Source organism: Muscardinus avellanarius, assembly GCF_963383645.1.
Source record: "Muscardinus avellanarius genome assembly, chromosome: 10".
NCBI lineage: Eukaryota > Metazoa > Chordata > Mammalia > Rodentia > Gliridae > Muscardinus > Muscardinus avellanarius.
In genome coordinates this window covers 88,658,499-88,686,202 of record NC_137796.1, presented here as the reverse complement: position 1 = coordinate 88,686,202, position 27,704 = coordinate 88,658,499, and the positions used below count along the sequence as shown (strand labels likewise).

General features: G+C 47.6%; 1 protein-coding gene and 1 pseudogene across 2 annotated transcripts; one reads left to right on the top strand and one right to left on the bottom strand.

Moving 5' to 3' along the window:
- TRIM72 (tripartite motif containing 72) lies at positions 1–27,415 on the top strand (the record flags this gene model as incomplete). Its single annotated transcript, XM_080703887.1, has 7 exons — positions 1–390; positions 1,415–1,440; positions 2,047–2,275; positions 2,925–2,947; positions 5,028–5,146; positions 16,399–16,468; positions 27,325–27,415. 7 exons carry the CDS (start codon positions 1–3, stop codon positions 27,413–27,415), a joined length of 948 nt encoding a protein of 315 aa, XP_080560013.1.
- Positions 4,219–4,659, bottom strand: LOC308267761 (large ribosomal subunit protein eL32-like; annotated as a pseudogene). The gene has a single exon. The product of its transcript is annotated as a large ribosomal subunit protein eL32-like (transcript).
- Positions 27,416–27,704: the final 289 nt, after the last annotated feature.

The window sequence follows — 27,704 nt, the reverse complement described above, 5'->3', positions numbered from 1 at the left end:
ATGTCGGCCGCACCGGGTCTCCTGCACCAGGAGCTGTCCTGCCCGCTGTGCCTGCAGCTGTTCGAGGCGCCGGTGACGGCGGAGTGCGGCCACAGCTTCTGCCGCGCCTGCCTGTGCCGCGCGGCGGGGGAGCCCGGGGCCGACGGCTCGGCGCCCTGCCCCTGCTGCCAGGCGCCCACGCGGCCGCAGGCGCTCAGCACCAACCTGCAGCTGGCGCGCCTGGTGGAGAGCCTGGCGCAGGTGCCGCAGGGCCGCTGCGAGGAGCACCTGGACCCGCTGAGCGTGTACTGCGAGCAGGACCGCGCGCTGGTGTGCGGCGTGTGCGCCTCGCTGGGGGCGCACCGGGGCCACCGCCTGCTGCCGGCGGCCGAGGCCCACGCGCGCCTCAAGGTGGGGGCCTGGGGGCGGGCGGGGAGGGGCTGGGGATAGAGGGGGGCCGGGCTTGGTGGATTGCGGTTTGCTGACAGCCTCAGCTACTTAGGCCCTTTGCAACTCAGCGAGACCCTGTTTCAAAATAAAGGATAAAAAATAAGACTGGGGGGTGTAGCTTGGAGGTCGAATGCCCCTGGGTTCTGGGTTTCCAGTGCCACAAAAAAAAAAAAAAAAAAAAGAAAAGAAAAGACTAAAAAATAGGGCTGAGAGTGTAGCTCAGAGGTACAATGCCCCTGGGTTCCATCCCGAGTACTGCAAAAGAAAGGAAGAAAGAAAGAAAGAAAGGATAAAAAATAGGACTGGGTATAGTTCAGGGGTAGAATGCCCTTGGGTTCCTGGGTTCCATCCTTAGTATCGGGGAAAAAAAAAGTGAAGGGGGCAGGCCTGCCGCCCAGCCGCCCAGGCCTGGGGCACAAGACTCCAGTGTGGGACGCTTTTCTGGTGGAGCTGACATCCTGAGCGTCTCAACGGTCCACACACAGTTGTGCACATCCTTAGGCTTGGGATCCCCACGTGTGCCTGAAAAGACCCCGTGGCACTGGTGATCAAAGATGCAATCTCACATTAGCTCCTATGGTCACACAAGTGACCAAGCACAGCGTAAGCTACAGGCGGCTGCGTGTGCCAAGGGCCCAGGATTTCTGCCGTGAAGTATCGTTTATTGGGCTGTATTAGAGTGAGCGACAGTCGAGGGTGCGGGAGGAGGCTCGGGCTGGAGGCTGGCGGGGTCCTCGGTCCATCCCGGAGGAGAGGCTGCCACTGCCTTGACTGTTGTGCGGGGATGGGGCTTCGTCAGCTCGTTGTTGCTTCTTTTCTTGTCCCCGGCTCCTAGAAGGGTAGACACCATGCTGAGGCTGGTACTGAGGACCCCGGACCCTCTTCTGCCTCACGCAGTCCAGCCCAGTCCTGGCTGGTGTTCTCCCGTCCTGGGTGCCTCTGCCCTGGGCTGCCCAGCTCCTGCTCGACTCTGCTGTTGCCCCAGAGACCCAACCTTGCCCACCTTTATCTGTGAGGACAGAAAGGACCTGTGAAATCCACAGGGTGTAGGGGCTCCTGGAACCCTGGAACAGGCAGACGCGCGAAGTCCCCCAGGAGCTGCAGTGGCCCGGCCCTTTGCTGTAGGGCGTGGGCCGCCAGAGGTCTGAAGAGGGACCCCAAGAAGGAACCTGAAGGAGGAGGGCCCAGAGGGCTCCAGCAGGGACCGAACACCACAGCCTTGCTAGGAAAAGGGGTTGGGTGGGAGCGCACGTACCAGTCAGAGCGGTAGGATGGGGTCCAGGTGGTGCCAGGGATCAGGAAACCGCACGTAGCTGCCTCGCAGCATTCAACATGCCCATGTCCTGCAGCACGTCTGCGGTGATTTTGGCAGCACAGTCCTCGCCATAATGTTCCACAAGCCGGTCGGTGAGGTTCACAGGATTGAGCTTCCAGAGCGTCCCCCGGGGGATGCCGTGAGGCAGCGACTTTGCCCACAGCGTCAGCTTAAACTTCTCGAGCTCATCCTCCATCAGGTTCTCCAGTGCAGAGAGGATGGCGGCGTGCTTCCTCCCCATGGCTCAGCAGGCAGCGTCTGCATCTGCGGGACCCAGGGCGCAGCCCTGCTTTTAGCTGCAGGTGGGACCCCGCCCACCTGAGTGGGCGTACTGGGGAGGAGACTGACCTGGCAGCCAGCTCTGGAGCCAAATTCCCCACCCCGCGGCTCCTGCTGGGCAGGGAATTCTCTGCAAACACCATCCAGGGACCCCCACTTCCCCTGGTCACGCTAAATTGTTGCAGTGGGCAGGGCGGCTCCAGTTCTGCAGAAGAGGAAGAGCAGCTGGAAGCCAGGAGGCAGGAAGGAGAGGTGATTGCAGGGTCTGCACCCCCACACAGGAGTGCCTGGGGCAGGAGCCATCAGGAGCCTTCCTGTTCCTCTCATAATCGAACAGGCCCTGGGTAGGGGCCAGCTGTGTTTAGTTGGTCTGTGTAGGGGACATGTTTATTGGTTTGGCTGCCCCCAGAGCCCATGGGGTGTGCAGAGAGGCTGAGGATATTCTGCCGCTGGCATGCTTGTGTGTGTGTGTGTGTGTGTGTGTGTGTGTGTGTGTGTGTATGTACTGGGAATGGAAGCCAGGGGTTTTCTACCTTCAATCTATACTCCAGCACAGATTTTATTTAAACATTTTTTTCCCCAGTACTGGGGACAGGCCTCGGCGCTGGTTAGGCAGGACCCGCACAGGGATAGATACCTAAGCGGGCACCATTCATCTTACAGACACTACAGGCTCCACTATTTATTAGCACAGGCTTCTAACAGGCACATTCGAGTTTCCCGGGAAGAGGGCACTTCTCCCTAATTCACATAAAGGGCAGGGAGTGAGTCCTGGTTTCTTTGGGCTGTTCTGATTCCCCTGGGCTCCACACTCAGCGTTCCTGGTTGTCCATCCCGTCCTCAGAAGTCCCTGAGTCCTTCCTGCCGGCTTCACCTCTGGTCTCTTTTTCTCTCTTTCCAGAAATATTGCTTGGTGACCAGCAGGTGAGGTCAGTCTGTTCCTGTCCTTTTGCTGACTTGCCCAGTCTTCTGGGGGGTCCTCTCCTTGCCGTGGGCCTGCGTACCCGCCCCCTCTGTCTCTCCTGCACTCGGTGTGGGGCATCTTGGCGCCAGACCTGGTCCTTACCCTGGGGACCTCCCAGATTGGTGCTGGGAGACAGACGTGGGCAGGGGCGCGGGAGCCACTGTGTGCTCTGTGCTGCTGGGGAGGGAAAGGCGAGGCCTGGGGCCTCCATGGGGCGGAAGGGAGGGCCAGCCCGTGCAAGGGCTGCTGGGAGAGAAGACCCTGCTGCTGTGGCAAAGTAGGAAGGGCTGAGGAGCTTGGGCCTCAGCCCAACACAAATTTCTTGGGGAGAGGGACTGGGGATTGAACCCAGGGGCATTTTACCTTTGAGCTACACCCCCAGCCCTAGTTTTTATTTTTTAATTTTGAAACAGGGTCTCACTAAGTTGCACATGGCTTCACTGAGTAGCTGACGCTGTTCAGGAACCTTCGATCCTCCTGTCTCAGCCTCCTAAGTACTGAAATTACAAGTGTGTCACCATGCCCTGCTTTTTTTTTTTGGTCATAGAATATATATAACAACATTGGCAGTATTTTTTTTTTTTTTTTGTACTGAGAATTGAACCCAGGGAGCTGGGCATGGTGGTGTACGCTTGTAATCCCAGCATTTGGGAGGCTGACAGGAAGCTCGTGGTTCGCAGACAGCCTCAGCTACTTAGTGAGGCCCTCTGCAACTCAGTGAGACCCTGTTTCAAAAAACACTGGAGGTGTTGCTCAGAGGTAGAATGTCCCTGTGTTCCATCCCCAGTACCGGGGGGGAAAAAATTGAACCCAGGGGCATTCTATCTCTGAGCTATCTCTGAGCCTTTTTAATTTTTATCTAATAAGAAAACTTTTTTTTGGTGTGTTTGTGTCTAAGGATTGAACCTTGGTGCATTTACCTCTGAGCTATACTCTGCCCTTTTTAGGTATTTATTTATTTATTTATTTATTCATTCATTCATTCATTCATTTTGGTGGTACTGGGGTTCCTGGAAGTCCTACCTCTGGGCTACACTCCCAGACCTATTTTATATTTTTATTTGGAAACAGGGTCTCTTAAGCCAGAGAGGCTGGCTTCGAACCTGCGCGATCTTCCTGTCTCCGCCTCCCAAGCTCGGGGATATTTATTTATTTATTTGGAGGAAAATGCCAAATAGCACTTTTTGTAGCTTTATTTAAGCACACGTGTGAAGGCCTGCTGGTGAGGTGCCTATTCATTTTCTCGGCTGCGCGGCCTGGCGTTGGGGTTGGCGACTCTGATGGCCAGCGGGGCCGCTCTTTCCGGGATGGCCTTGCGGTCTCGGAGGACCACAGTGGGACTTGTTGCACGTCAGGAGCATGTCCAGCTCCTTGACGTTGTGGACCAGGAACTCCCCGAAGCCACTGGGCAGCTTGTGTTTGGTTTTCTTGTTGCTCCCATAACCAGTGCTGGGCCTCAAGAGCTGGCCTTTTTGAATCTTCTTCATAACCAGTTGTCAGTACCTCTGGGTTTCCGCCAGTTCTGCTTAATTTTGACATAACGGTCTGACTGGTGCCGGATAAACTACTTGGTCTTTTTTTTTTTTTTTACAATCTTAGGCTTCACGAGAGGTCTGAGGGCAGCCATTATGCCGAGCCGGAGATGGCTGCCACCGACGTAAGCAGTGCCAAGGAAGAGTTTATGTTTTTATTTTGAAACAGTGTCTCACTTCATTGCTGAGAGTCTCACTACATTACTGAGGCTGTCCTTGAACCTTCGAACCTCCAGTCTCAGCCTCCCAAGCACTGGGATTATGGACCTGGACCAACACAACTGGCCCATTTTAAGCGTTCATTCTATATTCAGTGGCAATAAATAAGTATGTGCAGTCAGTACCTTCATACACCTCCAGACCTTCTTCATATTCCCAAACTGAGACTCGAGAGAACAGTTTTAAGCAGGAGTGTGACGTGGGGATCCTGGAGCCGCCTCTCCCAGGTCCCCGGGTACTTTCTCTCCCTCTCCCCCCAGCAACCTCCCTCTCACCCCTCCACTCCCAGGCTGCAGAAAATCCTGGCAGAGTCCCCGCCGCCTGCGCGCCTGGATATCCAGCTGCCGGTGATCTCTGATGACTTCAAATTCCAGGTGTGGAGGAAGATGTTCCGGGCTCTGATGCCAGGTACTGGGAGGGGCCCCTCTGGGCTTGTGCAACTGGTGGGGGGCGTTGATGGGAGGGCCTACCACACTTAGAGAAAACACAAGACTGACTGAGGACCCGGCCTCCTGACCATCTCCTGCTCTGTAGCTCGGGCCCCTTGTTGGTCTGATGGCAGCCACAAGCTTTATATCTGCTCAGTCCTGTCCACCATCACCGAGAGAGGCATTTTTTTGGTACTGGTATTCGGACCCAGGGGCAGTCTAGCTCCATTCTGCATTCCAACTTTTTAAACTTTTTTTTTTTTTTTTTTTTTTTTTTAAACAGGAACGCACTAGGCTGCTGGAATTTCTTTTCTTTCTTTTTTTTTTGGTGGTACTGGGGTTCCTGGAAGCCCTTCTATCTCCGGACTACACTCCCAGACCTATTTTTACATTTTTATTTGGAAACAGGGTCTCCTAAGCCAGCGCGCGCGGCTGGCTTCGAACCTGTGCGATCCTCCTGTCTCTGCCTCCCAAGCGCGGGGATTACAAGTGTGCGCCACCACGCCCGGCGGCTGCTGGAATTTCTAAGTTGCTGGGGCTGGTCTCCAGCCTGGATCGTCCTGTTGCAGCCTCCCAGATGCTGGGATTGCAGGTGCTCCTGGAGGAGCACTACGCCACGTGTAGCTGCCCCGTTGTGCTTGGGCCTCTCCTTGAGCTTCGCTGACGCATGTTACAGGTTGGGGGATCCTTTGCTGTTTCTCAGCCCCTTGTACACAGGGAAGAAGATCGAAGTGAGCAGAGATTTACAGGTAAAATTCCAGTATGTTCTGGCCAATTCCATCTACTAATATCTAACCAGGTACCTAACAAAAAATAAATAAACAACTATTATTTGGGGTTAACATAGACGACATGCTATATATATATCTATGATTATAGATGCATACACATGAAGGCTAAATGTGCTGTGCACCTGAGGTTTATCTAACTAGTTCATAAAAGCTTATAACATTAGAAATATAGGTTTTATATACACACAAGGTAACAGATAAGTAATCTCTTTATAGAATATAGTGTATTTGATTAGTACCATTTGTTTATTAATTTTTTTTTTTTTTTTGCGGTACTGGGGATTGAACTCAGAAGCATTTTCCCTCCGAGCTTTACCCTCAGCCCTATTTTATTCTTTATTTTGAAATAAGGTCTCACTAAATTATACAGGGCCTCAGTAAGTAGCTGAGGCTATCCTCGAACCCAAGTACTGGGATTACAAGTGTGCGCCGCCATGCCTGGTTGTTTAGTACCATTTAAAAATCCATTTAGCCGGGTGTGGTGGCGCACGCTTGTAATCCCCCTGCTTGGGAGGCCAAGATAGGAGGATCGAGCAGGTTTGAAGCCAGCCTCAGCTGGCTTAAGAGAGACCCTGTTTCCAAATAAAATATAAAAAAATAGGTCTGGGAGTGTAGCCTGGAGGTAGAAGGCCCCTGGGTTCCATCCCAAGTACCACCAAAAAAACCCAAAAAACTATTTACAAAGCTGATATTCTCTAAACAAACATTGCTAATAGTAGAAGATTTATATTCATATATAATTAATTATATTGTGACCATTTTTTTGGTATATGTGGTAGTAGGGGTGGAACCCAGGGGCTTTCTACCTCCGGGCTATACTCCCAGACCTATTTTATATTTTATTTGGAAACAGGGTCTCAGTAAGTTGCTAAGAGCCTCACTAAGTAGCTGAGGCTGGCTTCAAACCTGTGTGATCCTCCTGTCTCAGCCTCCCAAGTGTGGGGATTACAAGTGTGTGCCACCATGCCTGGCTTATTGTGACCATTTAAAAATTATTTATTTATTTATTTATTTATTTTTGTGGATCTGGTAATGGAACCCAGGGGCATTCGATCTCCGAGCTACACCCCCTACCCTATTTTTTATTTTTTATTTGAAACAGGGTCTCACTAAGTTGCGGAGGGCCTCACTAAGTAGCTGAGGTTGTCCACTAACCATGATTCTCTGGTCTCAGCCTCCTGAATGCTGGGATTACAACTGTGTGCCACCATGCCCAGCTTATTGTGACAATTTTTAAGTAAAAAAAAAAAAAACTAAATATGTTCAAATGTTTGGCATTCTAAATCATGCCATACTAATTTAAAAATTGGGTATTAATAATAATTATATATAAAGTCAAATTTAAATAAACCTTGTTTATATCATAAAATATCATAAAAACTATTTTTTTTTTTTTGGTGGTACTGGGAATGGAACCCAGGGGCCTCCTACCTCTGGGCTATAATCCCAGACCTATTTTATATTTTATTTGGAAACAGGGTCTCTTAAACCAGCTGAGGCTGGCTTCGAAACTGCATGATCCTCCTGTCTCAGCCTCCCAAGCGCAGGGATTACAAGCATGTGCCACCATATCCGGCCTCATCAAAACTATTATACAAACTACATTTGTTTTGTCTCTAATAATTTTATCTTATATTTTCCTTCTATATCTTTATAAATGTGCCTACTAACATTACAGATATACAACTTCTTTTTTTTTTTTTTGAGGGTCTGGGGATGGAACTCAGTGATATTCGACCTCCGAGCTACACCCCCTGCCCTAATTTTTATTCTTTTATTTTGAAACTGGGTCTCACTAAGTTGCAGAGAGTCTCACTAAGTAGCTGAGGCTGTCCGGGAACTGCAATCCTCTGGTCTCAGTCTCCTGAATGCTGGGATTACAAGCGTGTTCCACCATGCCTGGCTCAGATATACAACTTCTAACAGAATAACCTAAACAATATTTATCAGTCATTTCCTAAAAAACAAACTGTATTATTAATCCCAATTAAAAAATCTCAGCTGGGCCTGGTGACACACACTTGTAATCCCAGCATTTGGGAGGCTGAGACAGGAGGATTGCAGTTCGCGGACAGCCTCAGCTACTTAGTGAGGCCATTTGCAACTCAGTGAGGCCCTGTTTCAAAATAAAGAATAAAATATAGGGCTGGAGGTGTAGCTCGGAGATAGAATGCCCCTGGGTTCCATCCCCAGTACTGTAAAACAAAAACAAAAACAAAACTCTTCTAAAACAAGGAGAAATATGGACTATGGAGTGTGCTTCCCCTAAGGATTTTCTTATTACTCTTAAAAAGGTTTTGCCTTTCAATTGGTGATGATTCTCTTACGGCATCTCAGAGGCATGCAATGGAAACTCATTCTCCAACTCAACCTGTTTCTCAGGTCTTCTGAAAGGATCCCTTGGATGGGAAAAGGAATGATTCCTCTCCATCAATGACTCTTGGCAGAGGATCTATTTGTGAAAAATATAATGATGTTTGGTTTTGGATTCCAGATAGATGTGTCAGACCATATCAAACAGGACACTTGGGCAATAACCGAAGGCATCAACAGGGTAAAGTCTACTTGGAGGGGGTGGCAGTCACTCCGGCAGAGATGAGGAGGGTGGCTTGTACTTGCTCAATAACTTGGAGATAGATCAAGGCCACTGCCCAGGGGGGCGAATCAGAATTGGATAAACCGGGACACACCAGAACTGCTTCTTAGCACAGAAGATAGTTCTCAACGTGGTATAGCTTTATAGGAAAATCTAGATGGGTTTCTTTATATATAGTTTTAGAATATGTAACAGCCTACCCTCAAAAGATGACTATAACAGGGAAAGAAGTTATTTGGGAATCCCATGAGAGCTTTTAGATGAGTTTTTTAGATATCTAAGTTTAGGTTTAGAGTGTAGAGATAGCTGGGACTCTGCGGTGTTCATTACTAAATTAAGTGGAAATAGTGTAATGAGATGGGCCTGAGGAAGATTTTTTTCCACCTATGTTGAGAATGGGTTTTGACCTGTTACAAAACCCCATCTATAAAACTGGGTTGTTGGGCGTGGTGGTGCATGCTTGGAATCCAGATACTTGGGAGGCTAGGACAGGATTTTGGCCAGCTTCAGGAACTTAGTGAGGTTATCTGTAACTTAGTGAGACCCTGTTTCAAAATAAAATAATAAAATAGGGCTGAATGTGTAGCTCAGAGGTAGAATGCCCCTAGGTTTCATCCCCAGTTCCCCTCTCCAATACACATACAAAATGGGTTAATTTAGGAGCTTTGAGAATTTGGAGGGCTAAATATAAATTAAATGCTAGGTTTTTTTTTTCCATACTGGGGATGGAACCCAGGGGCATTCTGCCTTTGAGCTATACCCCCCAGCCCTATTTTTTATTCTTTATTTTATTTGATTTTATTTTGGTGGTACTGGGGATGGAACCCTTCTACCTATGGGCTACACTCCCAGACCTATTTTATATTTTATTTTGAACCTGCGTGATCCTCCTGTCTCTGCCTTATTCTTTATTTTTTATTTTTTTATTTTGGTGGTACTGGGGTGGAACCCAGAGGCTTTTCTACTTCTGGGCTATACTTCTGTGATATTTCCCTGTGGATGCCACATTGCAGGCTCCAATCCCATTCTCAAAGATCCCAGCACTGGCCTTGCCACTCAGCAGGCTCCAATCCTGACCTCATTGGCCCCGAAACTGGTCTCACCACATGGCAGGCTTTGATCTTGGCCTCTTAGGCCTTGGCACCGGCCTCATCACCCACCCAGCATTCTCTTATCCTGGCCTCGGAGGCCCTGGCGCCAGCCTCACCCTACGGTAGGCTTGGATCCTGGCTTTGGAGGCCCCGGCACTGGTATCTCCATAAGGCAGGATCTGATCCCTGCCTCAGAGGCCCAGCAACAGCCTCGCCACACAGCATGCTCCGATCCCGGACTCGATGGCCCCAGCACCGGCTTCGCCAAATGGCAGTCTCCTATCCTGGCCTTGTAGGCCCTGGTACCTGCCTTACTACACGGCAGGCTTCAGTCGCGGTCCTTGGAGGCCTCAACACCAGCCTTGCCTCAAGGCAGGCTCCGATACCCACCTTGCTGGCCCCAGCACTGGCCTCGCCGCACGGCAGGCTCCAATCCTGGCCTTGGAGGCCCCGGCACCGGCCTTGCCTCATGACAGGCTCTGATCCTGGCCTAGCTGGCCCCGGCACCAGCCTCACTGCATAGCAGGCTCCGATCCCAGCCTTACAAGCCCTGACACTGGCCTCGCCTCACAGCAGGCTCTGATCCTGGCCTCTGAGGCACCAGCATCAGCCTTGTCACATGGCAGGCTCCAATCCCAGCCTTGCAGGCCCTGGCACTGGCCTCGCCACCCAGCAAGCTCCGATCCCAGCCTTGCTGGCCCCGGCACCAGCCTTGCTGCCTGGCAGGCTCCTATCCTGGCCTCAGAGGCCCTGGCCCCGGCCTCGCTGTGCTGCAGGCTCTGGTCTCTGTCACTGTGAGCAGGTTGTCTAGAGATGTTCCCTTTTTTCTTCCTTTTTTTTTTTTTTTTTAAATATGAGAAAGCAATACATGTCTTTTGCAAAAGCTGGGAGCCCAAATACCTAGTGGCAATGAATTTTGTCTCCCCTCCAAAGGCAGAGGTCCACAGCTTCACTACAGAGAGCAGGCTCTGCTGCTTTATGTGTACCCTGGCCTCCAGCGCTGTGCAGAGGAGCGTGATGGCCATGAAGGCCGATGTCTCCCAGTACACGCAGTGTGGTGGCCCAACCCAGCTATGCGGGGCTCCTTCTGATATACCCCAAACACTTTTACCACTTAGCATGTTGTCCAGAATTCCCAAGCATGTGGGGCAGGAGCAGTCTACTTTTGGGGAGATTTCAACATGGATTGGACTGGATCTGTCTGCCCCTCCAAACACTGGTCACCGCTGCTGCTGCCACCACCATCTCAGTTCTCTCCTGAACACCTTTCCCACACAGTATGTTTTCCAGAATTCCTGAGCATGTAGGCAGTAGCAGTCTACCTTTGGGGAGATTTCTTCAAAAGTTTAAGGTAGATTGGATTGGATATCTGGCTCTCCCAAATACTGGCCACCACTGCCACTGCCACGGCCATCTCGGTTCTCTTCCGAGCACCTTTCCCACACAGCATGTTGTCCCAAGTTCCCGAGCATGTGCGGTGGTAGCAGCCTACCTTTGGGGAGATTTCTTCAAAAGATCAAGGTGGATTGGATCAGCTCTTTGCCTCTCCCAAATACTGGCCTCCACCGCCACTGCCACTGCCACCGTCCTCCTGGTTCTCCCCTGAGGACCTTCCTTACATGGTATATTGTCTAGAATTCTTAAGCATGTGCGGCAGGAGCAGTTCCCCTTTGCAGAGATTTTTTTCAAAAGTTCAAGGTGGATTGGATAGAATTTGTCTGCATCTCCTGAATACCAGCCGCCACCGCCACCATTTTGGCCCCGCTTCAATATTTTTTAATAGAAGAAGATAGTATGTGTTTTGAAGAGGTTGTGAGATTGAGTACTCAGAAGCCATGGATTTTATCTCCCCTCTAAGAGCGGAGGCCCACAGCCTCACCGCGTTGAGCAAGATCTGTTGTTCAGAGCACATCATGACCCCCAGTGCAGCATAGTGGAGCACGGCAGCCAGGTGCACTGAGTTCCCAGGACGTGTGGCTGGGCTTCCTGCCTGGCACTGTTGGGCTCCCTCCACCACACCCGGGTCATTTTTCTTACAAGGTATGTTGTTAAGAGTTCCCCAGCATGCGCGGCTGAAGCGGTCTTTTTTCTAATTTCTTCTGGGATGTTCTTCCAAAAATCAATTTTCTTGCATGGCGGGCACCTCATTGTCATCTTGCTTCTAATTCTGCCATTATCCACTCTCTCTCCTTAATTCTAGATTGGAAGTCACGGCTAGAAATGGCTCCTTAAGTTGTCCCAATCAGATATTAAACCAAAATCTGGTGTCCAGGGCTTCTCAGAGGAATGCATGTCCTATTTGGCAACTGCGGCCGCCGCCATCTTGCCCCCTTTTTTTGGAATTATGATTTTAAAAGGACCTGTTATAGTGAGGACACCATTATATTTAAAAGAGCCCTGACATGAGATGACCTTGGTAACCTTCAAGCAGGGATTGTTATAGCACTTCCAAAAGAACTATATGAAAACTTGGCAGACTCAGATTCACATCGACCATGAAATCCTTGGATAAATTGGACAGTTAAAAGACACTGTGATTTGGAACTGAAAAACAATTACAAGACTTAAAATGGTCACAACATTTACAGTATCATAATATCACTAAATATTGCTGCAAAAATGTCTTACAATTCTAATACTGCAGTATGATCTCATTAAAAATAATTTACTTATATCTTTTTCATTATGCCTCATTAGATGTACTAAAATTACAGTCTCAAATTCTGGCCATGGATACTGCTAACACTCCAATCTTTACACATGCAGAAGTCTGAAAAAGCCTGGTTGATGGTGTTTCTAGTCTTGACCCTTTTAAGTATTTTTCTACTCATGTATGGTGGCTGCTTGGCTTGGTTTGGTTATCTTAGTTATAGTATTACCTTTTACTCTTTGTGCAGCTGATGTAATCAGATGGAAATAATTGATGTTTCAAAGTTAACAACGTAGCTGGGTGTGGTGACCCACACTTGTAATCCCAGCATTCAGGAGGCTGAGACAGGAGGATTGCATTTTCCAGCCAGCCTCAGCTACTTAGTGAGGACCTCTGCAACTCAGTGAGACTGTGTTTCAAAATAAAGAATAAAAAATAAGGATGAGGGTGTAGCTTGGAGGTAGAATGCTCTTGGGTTCCATTCCCAGTACTGCAAAAAAAAAAAAAAAAAAAAAAGTTAAAAAGTTAATTTTACTGGCCTTGTCTCTAAAACTAAAGAGCAGAGTTGTTGAGAGCCATCTTAGCTTAAGTGATGAGGTCTCCATTTCAGACCAGCTTAGCTATGCATGTTGAGTAAAGATTGTCTGTAAAAAACAAACCTCCTTGGACCAAATGGGACTGAAAGAGGGACTTTGATGACTGCCTATACTCCCTGAAATGTTTACTTAGCCCATAATTGCAGCTCTAAACCTGGCCTGTAACTCTAACCCTAACTTGTGACCTCCTTGCTGTTTGCTTTGTTTAAACTCTCAATAAAAGAAAGGCACCGGTTGCAGGAGGCCACAAGTATTGCCTGGCTCTTCCCTGGCTGACCTTGATATTAAAAAAAAATAGTTTTGGATCTGGAGTCGTTCATGTGAGGGACTCAGGAAGCAGCAATCCCTGCACCCAGACCATCACAGTCCTCCAGTTTTGCAGGGACTTCTGTGGCCAAAGCCACCTCCCAAGGAGTCCTGTGTCTCCCAGGGCCACGCCCACCTTCTTACTTAGTCATTCAGTGCTTAGTCATTGGCTGAGCTCTCGGCCATTGCTCTCCCTCTGGCTAGAGTCCTATCAGAACTTTATTATATTTCTGCCACAGTTTTTTTTTTTTTTTTTTTTCTGCACCAGGATGCCCTGGCTTGAGCCTTGAGGGAAAGGGTCCAGTGTCTTCCTGTGGCTGGCCGGGCTGCCCAGCTGAGCTGCTGTGGGCCCAGCCAGTCTCCCTGGGAATGCAGGCAGGTGCAGGTGAACAGAGACGAGTCCCTCGGCATAAGCATCCCGGAGGACCAGCATCTCCTCTCTGAGCCTGTGACCCTGGGAATGTGGCTCGTCGCCACCCAAACTCGTGTTGAGGCTTGGTCCCCCGTGGAATGGTGCTGAAAGATGGGGAGGCCTTTTGATTACTATGAGATTCACCTCTGTAAAGATTTTAAGGTAGTTTTGTCTCTGGAGGAGAGTCCTGAGGAGTTTCAGGACATAGAGGAGAGCTTGACTTAGGACCAGGGGGTCCTTGATAAATGTTAGGGAATTTCAGCATGTGTCAACAGAGACACACAAAGTTATTTAGAACTTCAAAGAATGAAGCTGGGCGTGGTAGTGCACACCTGTAATCCCAGTACTAGAGAGGCTGAGACAGGAGGATTGCAAGTCCACAGCCAGCCTCTTATCAACCTAGTGAGACCCTCTTTCAAAATAAAAATAAAATCAGGCTCAGATGTAGCTTGGAAGTTGAATGCCCCTGGATTTAATTCCATATATATATATATATATATATATATATATATATATATATATATATATATATATATTCTTATTTTTGGTGGTGGTGGGGATTGAACCCAGGGGCATTCTACCTCTGAATTCTATACCCCTAGCCTGATTTTTTATTTTATATTTTGAAATAGGGTCTCACTGAGATCTGAGAGGTTCACTAAGTTGCTGAGGTTGTTTGAGAATCTGTGATCCTCCTGTCTCAGCCTCCCAAGTACTGGGATTATAAGCATGCGCCACTATGCCAGGCTCATGTGTAATTTTTTTTTTGTGTGTGTGTGTGTGTGGTATTAGGAATTGAACCCAGGGACATTTTACCTCTGAGCTATACCCCCAGCTGTATGTATGTTTGTTTGTTTGTTTGTTTATTTATTTATTTTGCGGTACTGGTAATGGAAACCAGGGGCCTTCTACCTCTGAGTTATACCCCAGCCCTATTTTTTTTTTATTTTTTATTTTGAAACAGGGCCTCACTAAGTAGCTGAGTCTGGCCACAAACTGTTATACTCCCATCTCAGCCTCCTAAGTACTGGAATTATAAGCGTGCACCAACACACCCGGCCCATGTATAATTTTTTTTATCGACTGTGGTCGATATGGGATGTGAAGCTTCCAAGAAATGCCAAGGGCCTGTGCTACCTGTTGAGTAACCTTGGAAATAAAAGCTGGTTCATTATCAGACTGTAAGGAATTAGGGAGTCCAAACCGAGGGATGATGTCCGAGCATAAAGCATTGGCCACCATGCTGGTTGTCTTGTCTTTTGAAGGGAAAGCCTCTACCCAACCTGTTAGGGTGTCAACCATGTTAAAGAGATATTTTAGTTTTTTGTGAGAAGGCATATGGGTGAAGTCAATTTGCCAGTCCTTTCCTGGCAAATGTCCTCTCATTTGGTGGGTAGGAAAAGAGGGAAAAGAGGGGCAGAGGGCTGCTTGGGGAGAAACGGCAGCGCAAATAGAATAGGAGGCACTGACTTTACTAATCAGCTGTTGCAGGAGGGGAGAATAAAACAAGGGGTTTAGGAAATGTTTAAGTGCCACAGGCCCAGCATATAGGGAATTATGTATCAAGAGGGCAATTTTGTTCTGTATTATGAGCCATGGGCAGGAGGGTTTACCGTCAATCCCCTGTACTGAGATTGGAAAAGGAAAACTGGGACCTGAAAAGGATGGAAGGGCCGAGTAGGTAGTCTCGGTGTTGACCAAAAAGGAGATTGGCTTACCCGCTACCTTGAGAGTTACCTTGGGCTCAGCAAGGGTAACTGGGATTGATGAGACTGGGAGCCATCAGTCTTCTGCCTGGCCAAGTAGGGCCAGCAGTGGGGCCTGGTTTGGAAGGGTGGTCTCCTAAACTGAAGCACCTGTGGCTCACTGCTTTTTCAAGGGCAATCACTTTTCCAGTGGCCCTCCTGGCCACACGCTGGGCACAGCCTGGTTGGTGGGCATGGCTGAGGGCAGTGCTTAGCCCAGTGTCCTTCCTTGCTGCATTTGAAGCAGGCTTCTAGAGGTAGTTGTCGTTGCTGTCCTCCACCCCTAGGCGGCTCTTGTTATCCAGAGGGCTGAGCCTCTACTGCTAGCTGCAGGGCTGCTACCAAATCGTGGGCTTGCAAATCTGCCTTTTGGCGGAGTCGGATTGTATGCTCCATTTCAGCTTGTACCTCTCAGGAATTGAAGATTTTAAATGCCATGTTTATCAAATCTTGAATAGGGGTCTGAGGGCATCCTCAGTCTGCCCCATCCCTGCTTCTGGCTTCCGGGATTCCGCCTCCTGTCCCAGCTGCAGGGTTCTATGGGGGGGGGGGGGACTTGACCTATCACAAGTGTGGGCCACCATGCCTGGCTCTTTTTTATTTTTTTGAAACAGGGTCTCTAGGTTGCAGAGGGCCTCACTAAATTGCTAAGGCTGGTCTCGAACCTGACATCCTTTTTTCTCAGTCTTCCAAGTGCTAGGCTTACAGGTATGTGCATCACACCCGGCTTCTATTTTAGTTTTATTTTGAAACAGGGTCTTACTAAGTTGCTGAAGATCTCACTAAGTTGGTAAGGCTGGTCTTGAACCTGTGATCCTCCTGTCTCTGCCTCCTAAGTACTGGATTACAGGCATGAACTATCATGCCTGGCCTCATTCTGTTCTTGATCTAACTCTTTCCCAGAGCCGTCCTCCCTCTTGCTCTGGGATTCTTTCAGAGTTCAGGCTTATTGGAGGAAAGGGCAGGGTGACACTTGATTGGGTGGCTATAATCTGAGACCTGGTTGCAGACATTTCTGAACTGACCTCTTTTTTCTGGGGTGCAGTGTACGTTGTGAATGGAGCGTTGCACAAGCTGGGCCAGGGCTCCACCGTGAGCTGTGGCCCCAGTCCTCTGTGAGTCCTGGCCCGTCCCCACCCTTGCCCTGTTGGAAGCCAACCCTCGGCTCCGGTTCACACAGGTCACCAAGCCCTTGGGGACCTGGCACAGGTTCTAAGTCGCCAGCCTGCATCCAGGCTGCGCTGCTCCAGCCCAGGAGAGGTACTGCTGCTCTCCACAGCAGTTATTTTGGAGCACTGTCCTCGTTTGCCTTGAGACGTGGGGAGACCCTGTCCCAAGTGCGGGCAGGAGGGGAAATGGGACAATTCTTTGTTCCATTGAGGTGGATGATCACGGTGGAAACTGGCAGGACTGGACCCGCTCTCTCACTGCAGAGTCCCGGAGGGTGTGTCTGCAACCTCTTGTTTTGTGTGTGGGAAGGAACCCAGGGGCATTCTACCTCCTAGCCTTACTAGGTTACTGAGTGCTAGCCTTGAACCTGTGATCCTTCTTTCTCAGCCTCCCAAGTACTTGATATAGGTGTGTACCACTGCGCTCAGCTTAGAATATATATACTGAACCCAGGGGCATTCTTTCTGAGCTACATCCCTAGCCCCTCTCCTCTCTCATTTATTTGTGGCACTGTGTGTGTGTGTGTGTGTGTGTGTGTGTGTGTGTGTGTGTGTGTGTATGATGCTGGGGATAGAACTCAGTAGCATTCTACCTTGTAAGCTACACCCCCAGCCCTATTTTATTCTTTTATTTGGAAACAGGGTCTCCCTATGTTGTGAAGGGCCTCACTAGGTTGCTGAGGCTGTCCTCGAACGTTGAGATCCTCCTGTCTCAGCCTCCTAACTACTGGGATTACAGGCATGCCTCACCACACCTGGCTCTGTCACTGGGAATTGAACCCAGGGGCATTCTACCCCTGAGCTACCCAATATATATTTTGAACCCAGGGGCATTCTACATCCCCAGCCTATTTTTTGTTCTTTATTTTGAAACAGGGTCTCACTAAGTTGCAGAGGGCCTCAATAAGTACCTGAGGCTGGCCGCGAACCTGCAATCCTCCTGTCTCAGCTTCCCAAGTACTGGGATTACAAGTGTGTGCCACCACACTCAGCTTATTTTTATTTTAAAATGAGGTCTTGCTAAATTATTGCATTCCAGGCGTGGTGGTGCACGCTTGTAATCCCAGCATTTAGGAGGCTGAAACCGGAGGATCGCGGTTTGCAGATAGCCTCAGCTACTTAGTGAGGCCTTCCGCAACTTAGTGAGACCCTGTTTCAAAATAAGGAATAAAAATTGGGCAGGGGATGTGGCTTGGAGGTCAAATGCCCCTGGGTTCCATCCCCAGACCTGCAAAAAAAAAATAAATAAATAAAAATGATCACATTCTATACTTGAATCTGTGATCTTCCTGTCTCAGTCTCCCAAGTAATGGATTTATATCCCTGTGCCACATGCCTTGCTTCAGTTTAGAACATTTTAACTGGAGCTCAAAACTTGAACCCTAACTGATAATACCCCAGTTCCAATGTAATCACACTTTACATAGACATTGCTTCAGGATTTTACAGAATTCCTTCCTTCCTTCCTCTTGTGGTACTGAGGATTGAACCCAGGCATTCTTCCTTCAAGATATGCCCCAGCCCTTTTATATATTTTGTTTTGAAAATAAGGCCTTGGCCAGTCATGACGGCACACACTTATAATCCTAATACTTGGGAGGCTGAGACAGGAGGATCACAGGTTCACAGCCAGCCGCAGCTACTTAGTGAGGCCCTGTTTCAAAATAAATAAATAAAAAATAGGGCTGGGGGTTTAGCTCAGAGGTAGAATGCCCCTGGGTCAATCCCCAGTATTGCAAAAAAAAAAAAAAAAAAAAAAAGGAGAAAACAAGGTCTCACTAGGTTGCTGAGAGCCTCCTTAAGTTGCTGAGGCTGTCCTGAAATCTGACATCCTCCAGTCAGCCTCCCAAGTACTGGGATTACAGGCAGGTGCCACCACGATTTACTGAGTGCTTTCAAATTCCTAATCTCATTTGGCTGTCTTGGGAAATGTCAGAATGAGGTCTCCAATGTATTGGAGCAAGCAGAGGCTGTCGGCCATTCTCCAGGGAGACTCTGGTGAAGCCAGGCCCAGAGCTCAACTCTCCCACGCAGTCGTTATTATTTAATCCCCATCCTGAGTGTGACGGGCACTCTTAAGATCCGCAGAAGGAAGACTCGTGTTAGTAAAACTGGAGGTCATCATGCCATTAAGTCCTGCTACTGTTCTGCTGGTCTTGTCACAGGAGAGGCTGAGTAGAAAATTTAGCAAGGCCAGGGTGGAGCTGTGTGTTTTTGGGAAGGACTTGAGGGGCAGGAAACACCAGCACTTCAGTTGCCCAAGGGCTGCTGAATGCAGAGAAACAGTGCTCACTGCGTGAACACTCTGGCTTTACATTTTTTTTTTTTTAAACTGGGATTGAACCCAGGGACATTCTACCTCCAAGCTATACCTCAGCCCAATATTTTTATTTTTATTTTTATTTTTTTTGTGTGTGGGTCTGGGGATGGAACCCAGGGGCATTTGACCTCTGAGCTACACCCCCTCCCCAACTTTTTATTCTTTATTTTGAAACAGGGTCTCACTGAGTTGCGGAGGGCCTCACTAAGTAGCTGAGGCTGTCCGTGAACCAAGATCCTCTGGTCTCAGCCTCCCAAATGCTGGGATTACAAGTGTGCGCCACCACGCCTGGCTATTATTTTTATTTTGGAACAGAGTCTTACTAGGTTGATGAAAGTCTCACTACTTCCTGAGGCTATCCTTGAACCTCTGATCCTCCTGTCTTAGTCTCCCAAAGTATTAGAGTTATAAATGTGTTATATTCATTAAATGTGTTTTGTATTGAAGCAGGGTCTTGCTAGATTGCTGAGTCTTGCTCTGTTGCCGAGGCTGGTCTTGAACCTGTGATCTGCCTGTCTCAGCCTCCAAGTACTGGGCTCACAGGCATGCGCTACCACACCTGGCTTCTTTCTTTCCCTTTAAACCACCACAGAACCTAGGAACCAAATAGTCTGAGATATAAGGTCAAACAGGTTTTTGTTTTGTTTTTCTCAGTTCTGGAGATTGAATCTAGGGATATTCTGTCTCTGAGCTACACCTCCAACTCTTTAAGAAATTAAAAAAAAAATTTTTTTAAACAGGGTCTCATAGCCAGTCATGGTGGCACATGCTTATAATCCCAGTACTTGTGAGGCTGAGACAGGAGGATCGCACAGGTTCAAAGCCAGCTTCAACTACTTAGTGAGGCTCTCAACAACTTGGTGAGACCCTGTTCGCAAATAAATTATAAAAAATAGGGCTGGGGGTGTAGCCTGGAGTTATAAAGCCCCTGGGCTCCATCCACAGTACCACAAAAAAAGGAAAAATAGAAAAGACTAAAAAATAGGGCTGGGGGTGTAGCTTGGAGGTACAATGCCCCTGGGTTCCATCCTTGGTACTGCAAAAACAAACAAAACCAACCAAAATTAAACAAAACAAAAATAAAAAATAGGCTGTAAGTGTAGCCGCAAGGCAGAGCGCCCTGGGTTCAATCCCTAGCACCATCACCACAACAAAAATGCCAACATGCGTTACCAAGGCAACTCCTAGTGATTTGGCTTCTCCTCTTTCTATTCTCTGCAGCCACCTCCCCACCTCCAGTTGTGATTTTGAGCAGATGCCATCGGAGTGTGCACCGGGCGGGGCGGGCGACAGAATGAGAGCCCTGAGAGCCGAGGGCTGTCTCACGGGGTTGCTTTGGAGTTCTGGACGGCAGGGAGTCCATCCCACTGTCTTTTTTAAATAAGTGGGAGTATTGATACTCAGCCAGTGGGAGGTGGCAGAGGCGGCTAACTGGAAACTAGCTCACAGCTGGAGGCCAGGAGGCCCTTCTCCGGTGGGATGTCCTATGTGGGCCGAGCTCAGCCCCCTGTGGGGACTCACCTGTGTTGTTCTCTTTTGGGGATTCCCATAATCCTGTTGATTCAGTCTAGGAGAAGTCTCTGAGGCTTTTCTTTATTTATTTAGGCTCTGGGGATTGAGGTGCTCTGCCTCCTAGCTATACTCCTAACCCTTTTCATTTTTTGTTATTTGTATTAATTAGTATTATTAATTGTGGTACTGGGGATTAAACCCAGGAGCATTCTACCTCTGAGCTATACTCCCAGCTCTATTTTTTTTTTTTTTTTTTTTGCAATAGTCTAAGTTGATGAGAGTCTTGCAAATTGCTAAGGCTGGCCTTGAACCTGCAATCCTTCTGTCTCAGTGCCACCCCACCCCAAGCACTGGGATTAAAGGCATGGGTTACTACACCTGTCTTCTGTTTTAGACTTATAAATCCTTAGAAGTTCTCTGACATTTTTTTTTTTTTTTTTTTTTTGGTACTGGGGATTGAACTCAAGTGTATTTGTTTCTGAGTTATACCCCTAGTTTGTTTTTTACTATTTATTTTGAAACAGTTCTCACTAAGTTGCTGAGGCTGGCCTCCAACCTGTGTGATCCTCCTGCCTCAACCTCCCAAGTATACACTTATTTATCTTTGTACCAGAAAAAGAGAAAATCTCAGAATCAGAGCCTTTGCCAAGCAAATGTTCTAGGAATTTACTATTTTTATATTTATAGATTTATTTTTACCAATGCCATCTGTTCAAAAGCAAGTATTTCTGTTTATTTATTTATGTGTGTGTGTGTGTGTGTGTGTGTGTGTGTGTGTGTTTTGCTGGAAATTGAACCCAGGGGCATTGTACTACACCCCCAGCCAATTTTTTATTCTTTTTTTTTTTGAAACAGATTAAACTAGGTTGGGGAAGGCCTAAGTAGCTGAGGCTGGCCATGAACCTGGATCACCTGTCTTAGCTTCCCAAGTACTGGGATTGCAAGCCTGCGCCACCACACCTGGCTACTTATGGTCTTTACTCATAATTTTGGTATAATATAAACTCTGTGTGTGTGTGTTACTAGGGATTGAACCCAGAGGCATTCTACCTCTGAGCTACACCTCCAGACCTCTTTTTAAAAATTTTGAAACAGAGTCTTGCTAGGTTGACAAAAGTTTCACTACTTGCTGAGGCTGTCCTCAAACCTGCAATCCTCCTGTCTCAGCCTCCCAAGTACTGGGATTATAGGAGTGTGCCACCATATCTGGCCCTTTTTATTTGAAGCAAGGTCTTGTTAAGTTGCTGAAGGTCTTGCTAAGTTGCTGGGACTGACCTCAAACCTGTGAGCCTCCTGCCTTAGCCTCCCAAGTACTGAGATTTCAGGCCTGAACCACTATGCCTGACGGAGACCATCATTTTTCAACTGTTAATTTTGATATTTATTTCCATAACTCTAAATAACACACTTATAATGCTATTTAATTTTCCAATATTTTTTTTGGTACTGGAGATGGAAACTAGGGGCATTTTACCTCTGAGCTACACCCCCAGCCCTATTTTTAAATTCTTTATTTTGAAACTGGGTCTCACTAAGTTGTGGAGGGCCTCACTAAGTAGCTGAGGCTGGCTGCAAACATGTAAGCCTCCTAGCTCAGCCTCCCAAGTGCTGGGATTACAAGCGTGCGCCACTACACCTGGCTTAATTTTCCAGTTTTAGGTGTTATTTATTATACTTTCCTGCTATGGAGAATGGGGATTCCTTGTTTAACTACGTCTCTCATTTCTCTATCTTTTCAATAGAGCTAAATCTTAGCTGGGCGTGGAGGCACACATTTGTAATCCCAGCATTTGGGAGGCTGAGACAAGAGGATCACAGTTCTCAGACAGCCTCAGCTACTTAGTGAGGTCCTCTGCAACTCAGTGAAACCCTGTTTCAAAATAAAGAATAAAAAATAGGCTGGGGGTGTAACTTGGAGGTAAAATGCCCCTGGGTTCCATCCCCAGTACCGCAAAAAAAAAAAAAAAAAAAAAAAAAAAGAGCTAAATCTTTATATTTGAGTGAATCAGTGTTTTGACTTGGTGTTAGTATGATTATGTAAAATGTTTTTCATGGTGGAACTATGTCCTAAGTTTTGGATTATTTTTCTTGTGTACCTTTTTTCCTCTCTAGTTTATCATTGCCCCCTCCTCCTCCTCCCTCTTCTTTCCGTTGCTTAGCTATAGCCATCACAAACCTGTCCCAAACCTCTCTGCTCAGAGCCTAAATCTCCCCTCATCTGCCCGGGCACATCAGGTGTCCCACCCAGGATCGTACCTGTCCCTTTTGTCTCCCTGTCTTCCTGTCTTGGGTGACATCAGCCCCAAGGCCAGCACCCTCCCTTTTTCTCAGGAGTCACACCTACGTATCCTTCAAGGCACCGGGATGGTTGCCACATGTCCCATCTTTTGCAACCACCTTTTTCAAGGTTGTTTTCAAGTTGCCAAACACAATAAACACCCGTCCCGTGTGTGTGTGTGTGTGTGTGTGTGTTACTGGGGATTGAACTCAGGAGCCTTCTACTCCCAAGTTATTCCCCCAGCTCCAGTTTTAAATTTTGAAACAGTCTCGCTAGGTTGCTGAGAGTGTAGCTAAAGCGCTCAGGCTGGTCTGGAACTTGTGATCCTCTGGTCTCCATCTCCCAAGTAGGCCACACCCGCCGGGCTGAAGCTTTTCCACTCTTAGCCTCAGTAGCCTCTCACGTGCTGACCGCTGGCCTCCGGAGTCAGTTTCCTCACTCTTGCTTACCATCTGTCTCTCTGTTTAGGTTTGGGTTCTCCTAGAAGCACATCCCAAGAAGAGGATTCAAGTACAAGTAGTTCAGTTGGGGGATCCCGGGCCAGTGGTGGAGAAGTGGAGGGGGGAAAGCAGTCAATAAAGGATTCCTTATACTGGGCGCAGTGGCACACACCTATAGTCCCAGTACTAGGGAAGCTGAGACAGGAGGACCACAGGTTCAAGGTCAGCTTCAGCATCTTAGTGAGACCCTGTTTCAAAACAAAATATAAAAGAGACTGGAGGTGTAGCATAGAAGTAGAACATCCTTGGACACATGCACACGCATGTGCGCACACACACACATACACACAGAGTTTATTATTATTATTATTAATTATTATTTTTGCAGTATTGGTGATAAAATCCACAGGCATTCTACCTCTGAGCTACACCCTCAGCCCTATTTTTATTATTATTATTATTTTTGGTGGTACTGGGGTTCCTGGAAGCCCTTCTACCTCCGGGCTACACTCCCAGACCTATTTTTATATTTTTGAAACAGGGCCTCTTACACCAGCACGGCTGGTTTCGAACCTGCGCGGTCCTCCTGTCTCTGCCTCCCAAGCGTAGGGATTACAAGCGTGCGCCACCACGCCCGGCAGCTCTGTTTTTTATTCTTTATTTTGAAACATGGTCTCGCTGAGTTGCAAAGGGCCTCACTAAGTAGCTGAGGCTGTGAACTGTGATCCTCCTGTCTCAGCCTCCTAAATGCTGGGATTACAAGCGTGCTCCACCACGCTATGGATCATTTGTTCTAAATTCTTAACATTTTCAGTTTTTAAGAATGAGGGATTTTTATTTGATTATGTTGTCCTATGTCTGTAATCCTAGTACTCTGGAGGTTGAGATGGGAGGATCACAGATTTGAGGACAGCCTCAGCGATTTAGCAAGTTGCTCACAACCTTGTTCCAAATAAGAAATAATCAAAATAAGAAATAAAAAGAGCTAGGGATGTAGCTCACTGGTAAAGCAATCTCCAGTACAAAATGAGAAAGAAAGAAGGAAAGAGAGAAAGGAAGGAAGAAGAAAGAAAGGAAGAGAGAGAAAGAAAACAACTAGGCAATTTTAGTTGTATTTTTCATTTTTACCTTAAGGTAATATGGTCAAAGAATATGACATATATGATTTTTCTCCTTTTTGTTTGTATAATAGTAATGTTTTTATAAAACACGCTTTAATGATTCTGACATTATTATTATTATTACTATTTTTTGTGGGTCTGGGGATGGAACCCAGCTACACCCCCTGCCCTATTTTTTATTCCTTATTTTGAAACCGGGTCTCACTGAGTTGCAGAGGGCCTCACTAAGTAGCTGAGGCTGTCCATGAACCGCGATCCTCCAGTCTCAGCCTCCCGAATGCTGGGATTACAAGCGTGCGCCATCACGCCCGGCTCTGAAATTATTTTGAAATAAATTTTCTGAAAGTTAGTCTTCAACATATATCTGTTAAAGTTACCTTATTAGTTGTGTTGTTCTTATAAGCCAGTTAATCCCCATGTCTATGACCATGTCCTCCCTTTCCTACTCTGAAAGTCCTCCCAGAAGCTACCTTTCCCTCCCACATTCTAACTAGGCATGGTTCTAACCTCCTCTCCAATTCTAGTTTTTTCTAGACTTTCCTCTGAGACCTTCCTGTTCTCTAGTCCCCGAAGAGCTTTCATTCTCAAGATTCTGGGAAAAGATTCCGGCCACGCTTCTCCTGGCCCAGTGGAAGGCCCCTGGGGCCGCCTGCCCTCCCGTCTGTGAGCAGGAAGTGTCTCGAGCCAGCTCTTCCTCCGTTCTAGATGCTATCGAGAGCGGCTCCTTCCTGCTCTGCCCTGGTCCTGACACTCAGCTTTGGACCACATTCTTGCTCCTCTTCTCTGTTGCAATACTTCTCTTTTTCTAAAGATTATGTGAGGCAAAAATACAATGGAGCCACCCTAGTCCCTGCTCAGTTTCTTTTGCCAATTTTCTTCTCCCCAACGTGTGTGTGTGTGTGTGTGTGTGTGTGTGTGTGTGTGTGTTGTTGTTAAGGATTGAATCCAGGGGCATTCCACCTCTGAGTTACACTCCCAGCCCTATTTTATTTATTTATTTATTTATTTATTTTTATTTTGAAACAGTCTCACTAAATTGCTGAGGCTGGTGGTGAACCTGTGATCCTCCTGTCTCAGCCTCCCAAGTACTGGGATTATAGGTGTGAGCCACCTGAATTGTCAGATGTGTGCATTTTGAATCATACTTTTTTTTTTTTTTTTTAAAAACGGTACTGGGGATGGAACCCAGGGGCATTCTACTCTGAGCTACCTCCAGACCTATTTTTTATTCTTTATTTTGAAACAGGGTCTCACTGAGTTGCAGAGGGCCTCACTAAGTAGCTGAGGCTGTCTGTGAACCGCGATCCTCTTGTCTCTGCCTCCCAAATGCTGGGATTACAAGCACGCGGCACCACGCCTGGCTTTATTCTTTATATTTATTTATTTATTTATTTACTTATTTATTTATTGCAGGTCTGGGGCTGGAACCCAGGGGCATTTGACCTCCAAGCTACACCCCCTGCCCTATTTTTTTTATTCTTTATTTTGAAACCGGGTCTCACTGAGTTGCAGAGGGCCTCACTAAGTAGCTGAGGCTGTCCGCGAATCGCGATCCTCTGGTCTCTCAGCCTCCCTAATGCTGGGATTACAAGCGTGTGCCACCAGACCAACCTCTTTCTTTCTTTCTTTCTTTCTCTCTTTCTTTCCTCCTCCCCCCCCCTCTTTCTTTTTGATGGTACTGGAGTTCCTGGAAGCCCTTTTACCTCCTGGCTACACTCCCAGACCTATTTTATTTTTGAAAAGAGGGTCTCTTAAGCCAGCACGGCTGGCTTTGAACCTGCGTGATCCTCCTGTCTCCGGCTCCCAAGCGCGGGGATTACAAGTGTGCGCCACCACGCCTGGCTACTCTTTATTTTTAAAACAGGGTTTCACTGAGTTGCAAAGGGTCTCACTAAGTAGCTGAGGCCGTCCACAAACCGCGATCCTCCTATCTTAGCCTTTCCCAATCCCATTTTATTTATTTACTTGGAAACAGGGCGTCATTAAGTTGCTGAGGGCTTCACTAAGTTGGTTGGCTTCAAACCTGTGATTCTCCTGTCTCAGCCTCCCAAGTACTGGAATTATAAGTGTGCTGTGCCACCATGCCTGGCTTGAATCATACTTTTGTTTTCTTTTTGTTTGTGGCATTCTACCTCCGAGCTACACCCCTAGACCAATTTTATTTCTTGTTTGGAAACAAGGTCTTGCTAGGTTGGAGTCTCATTACCTGCGATCCTCCTGTCTCAGCCTCCCAGGTACTAGGATTACAAGTGTGCACCACCATGCCCAGCTTGACTCATACTCTTAAAGGAAAGAGGCATGCCCATGACTTCCTCTCTTTATTATTCCTGCTGACCAGAAGGTGTGGTGAGCCATCTTGGCTGGGTAGATGAGGGCAAACCCTTCATTTGACAGCACAGTTTACTAGAAGAAACTTGGGTCTCCAACACCTGATCCTCTAGACCCATCCTGGACTGCGCATGCTCGGGCTGTCCACAGGACCGTCTGGCTCACGGCTCTGTGATCTGGCTTCTTATTACAGCTGTCGAGCCTCAGTCTCGACCAATAGGAATTGCCGTTTGTTAAGTGCATCCTGCATGCCGGGCACTGCACTAAGCCTTTCACATATTTTATTTAATTTATCCCTGAAAAAACTTTAAGTCATATATCAGTTAGCCCATTTGAACAACAACAATAACAAACAAACAAAAAAGCTAACTCTAGGTAAAAAGTACAACAAAAATTTATTTTTTATTTTCTGCACTAGGAATTGAATACAGGGTCATTCTACCTTGGAGCTACACCCCAGTCGTGTGTGTGTGTGTGTGTGTGTGTGTGTGTGTGTGTGTTACTGGAGCCTGAGCCCAGGAGCATTTTACCTCCAAGATACACTCCCAGCCCTATTTTTATTTGGAAACAGGGTCTTGCTAAGTTGCTGAGGCTGGCCTTGAACCAACGAGCCTGTCTCAGACTTCCAAGTACTGGGATTACAAGTCGGTGCCATCAAGCCCGGCTCTTTTTCCAGATTCCTGGCCATATTTGGCCACATATTTTGACAACAGAACAAAATACTTGAAGTTGGAATTGTTGGAAAATCAAGGACATTTGATCACCATCTCTGCAGAGGCTTCATCCTTGAGCCTGTTCTGCAGGGAACAGACGGCCCAGGCTGCACTCAGTGGCCGCCATTGTGGGAACAACCTCCTCTCCTTGTGGTCCGACAAGAGCAAAACCTCTCATTGACCTGACCCTTGGAGTTCACCAACATGGAACAGTTTATGAGAACAGCTGTAATCCCTGGAGCTGTGATTGTATGGTAGGAATAGAGGTTTGTCTTAAAAACCTGCAAGAAAATGGGGGCATAGTGTGGAGATCCGTGGGGCTCAGGTACGAGAACGTATGGGGCCTGAATGGAACCCGCTGCTCTGGCCTCGCTCCCGGCCTCTGTCTCGGAGGCTGTGTGGGGCTCCTCGTGGCTGCGCCTTCCCTGTGAGCAGGCTGTGTTCCCTTCCTGGCCCCTCTGTTCTTTCAA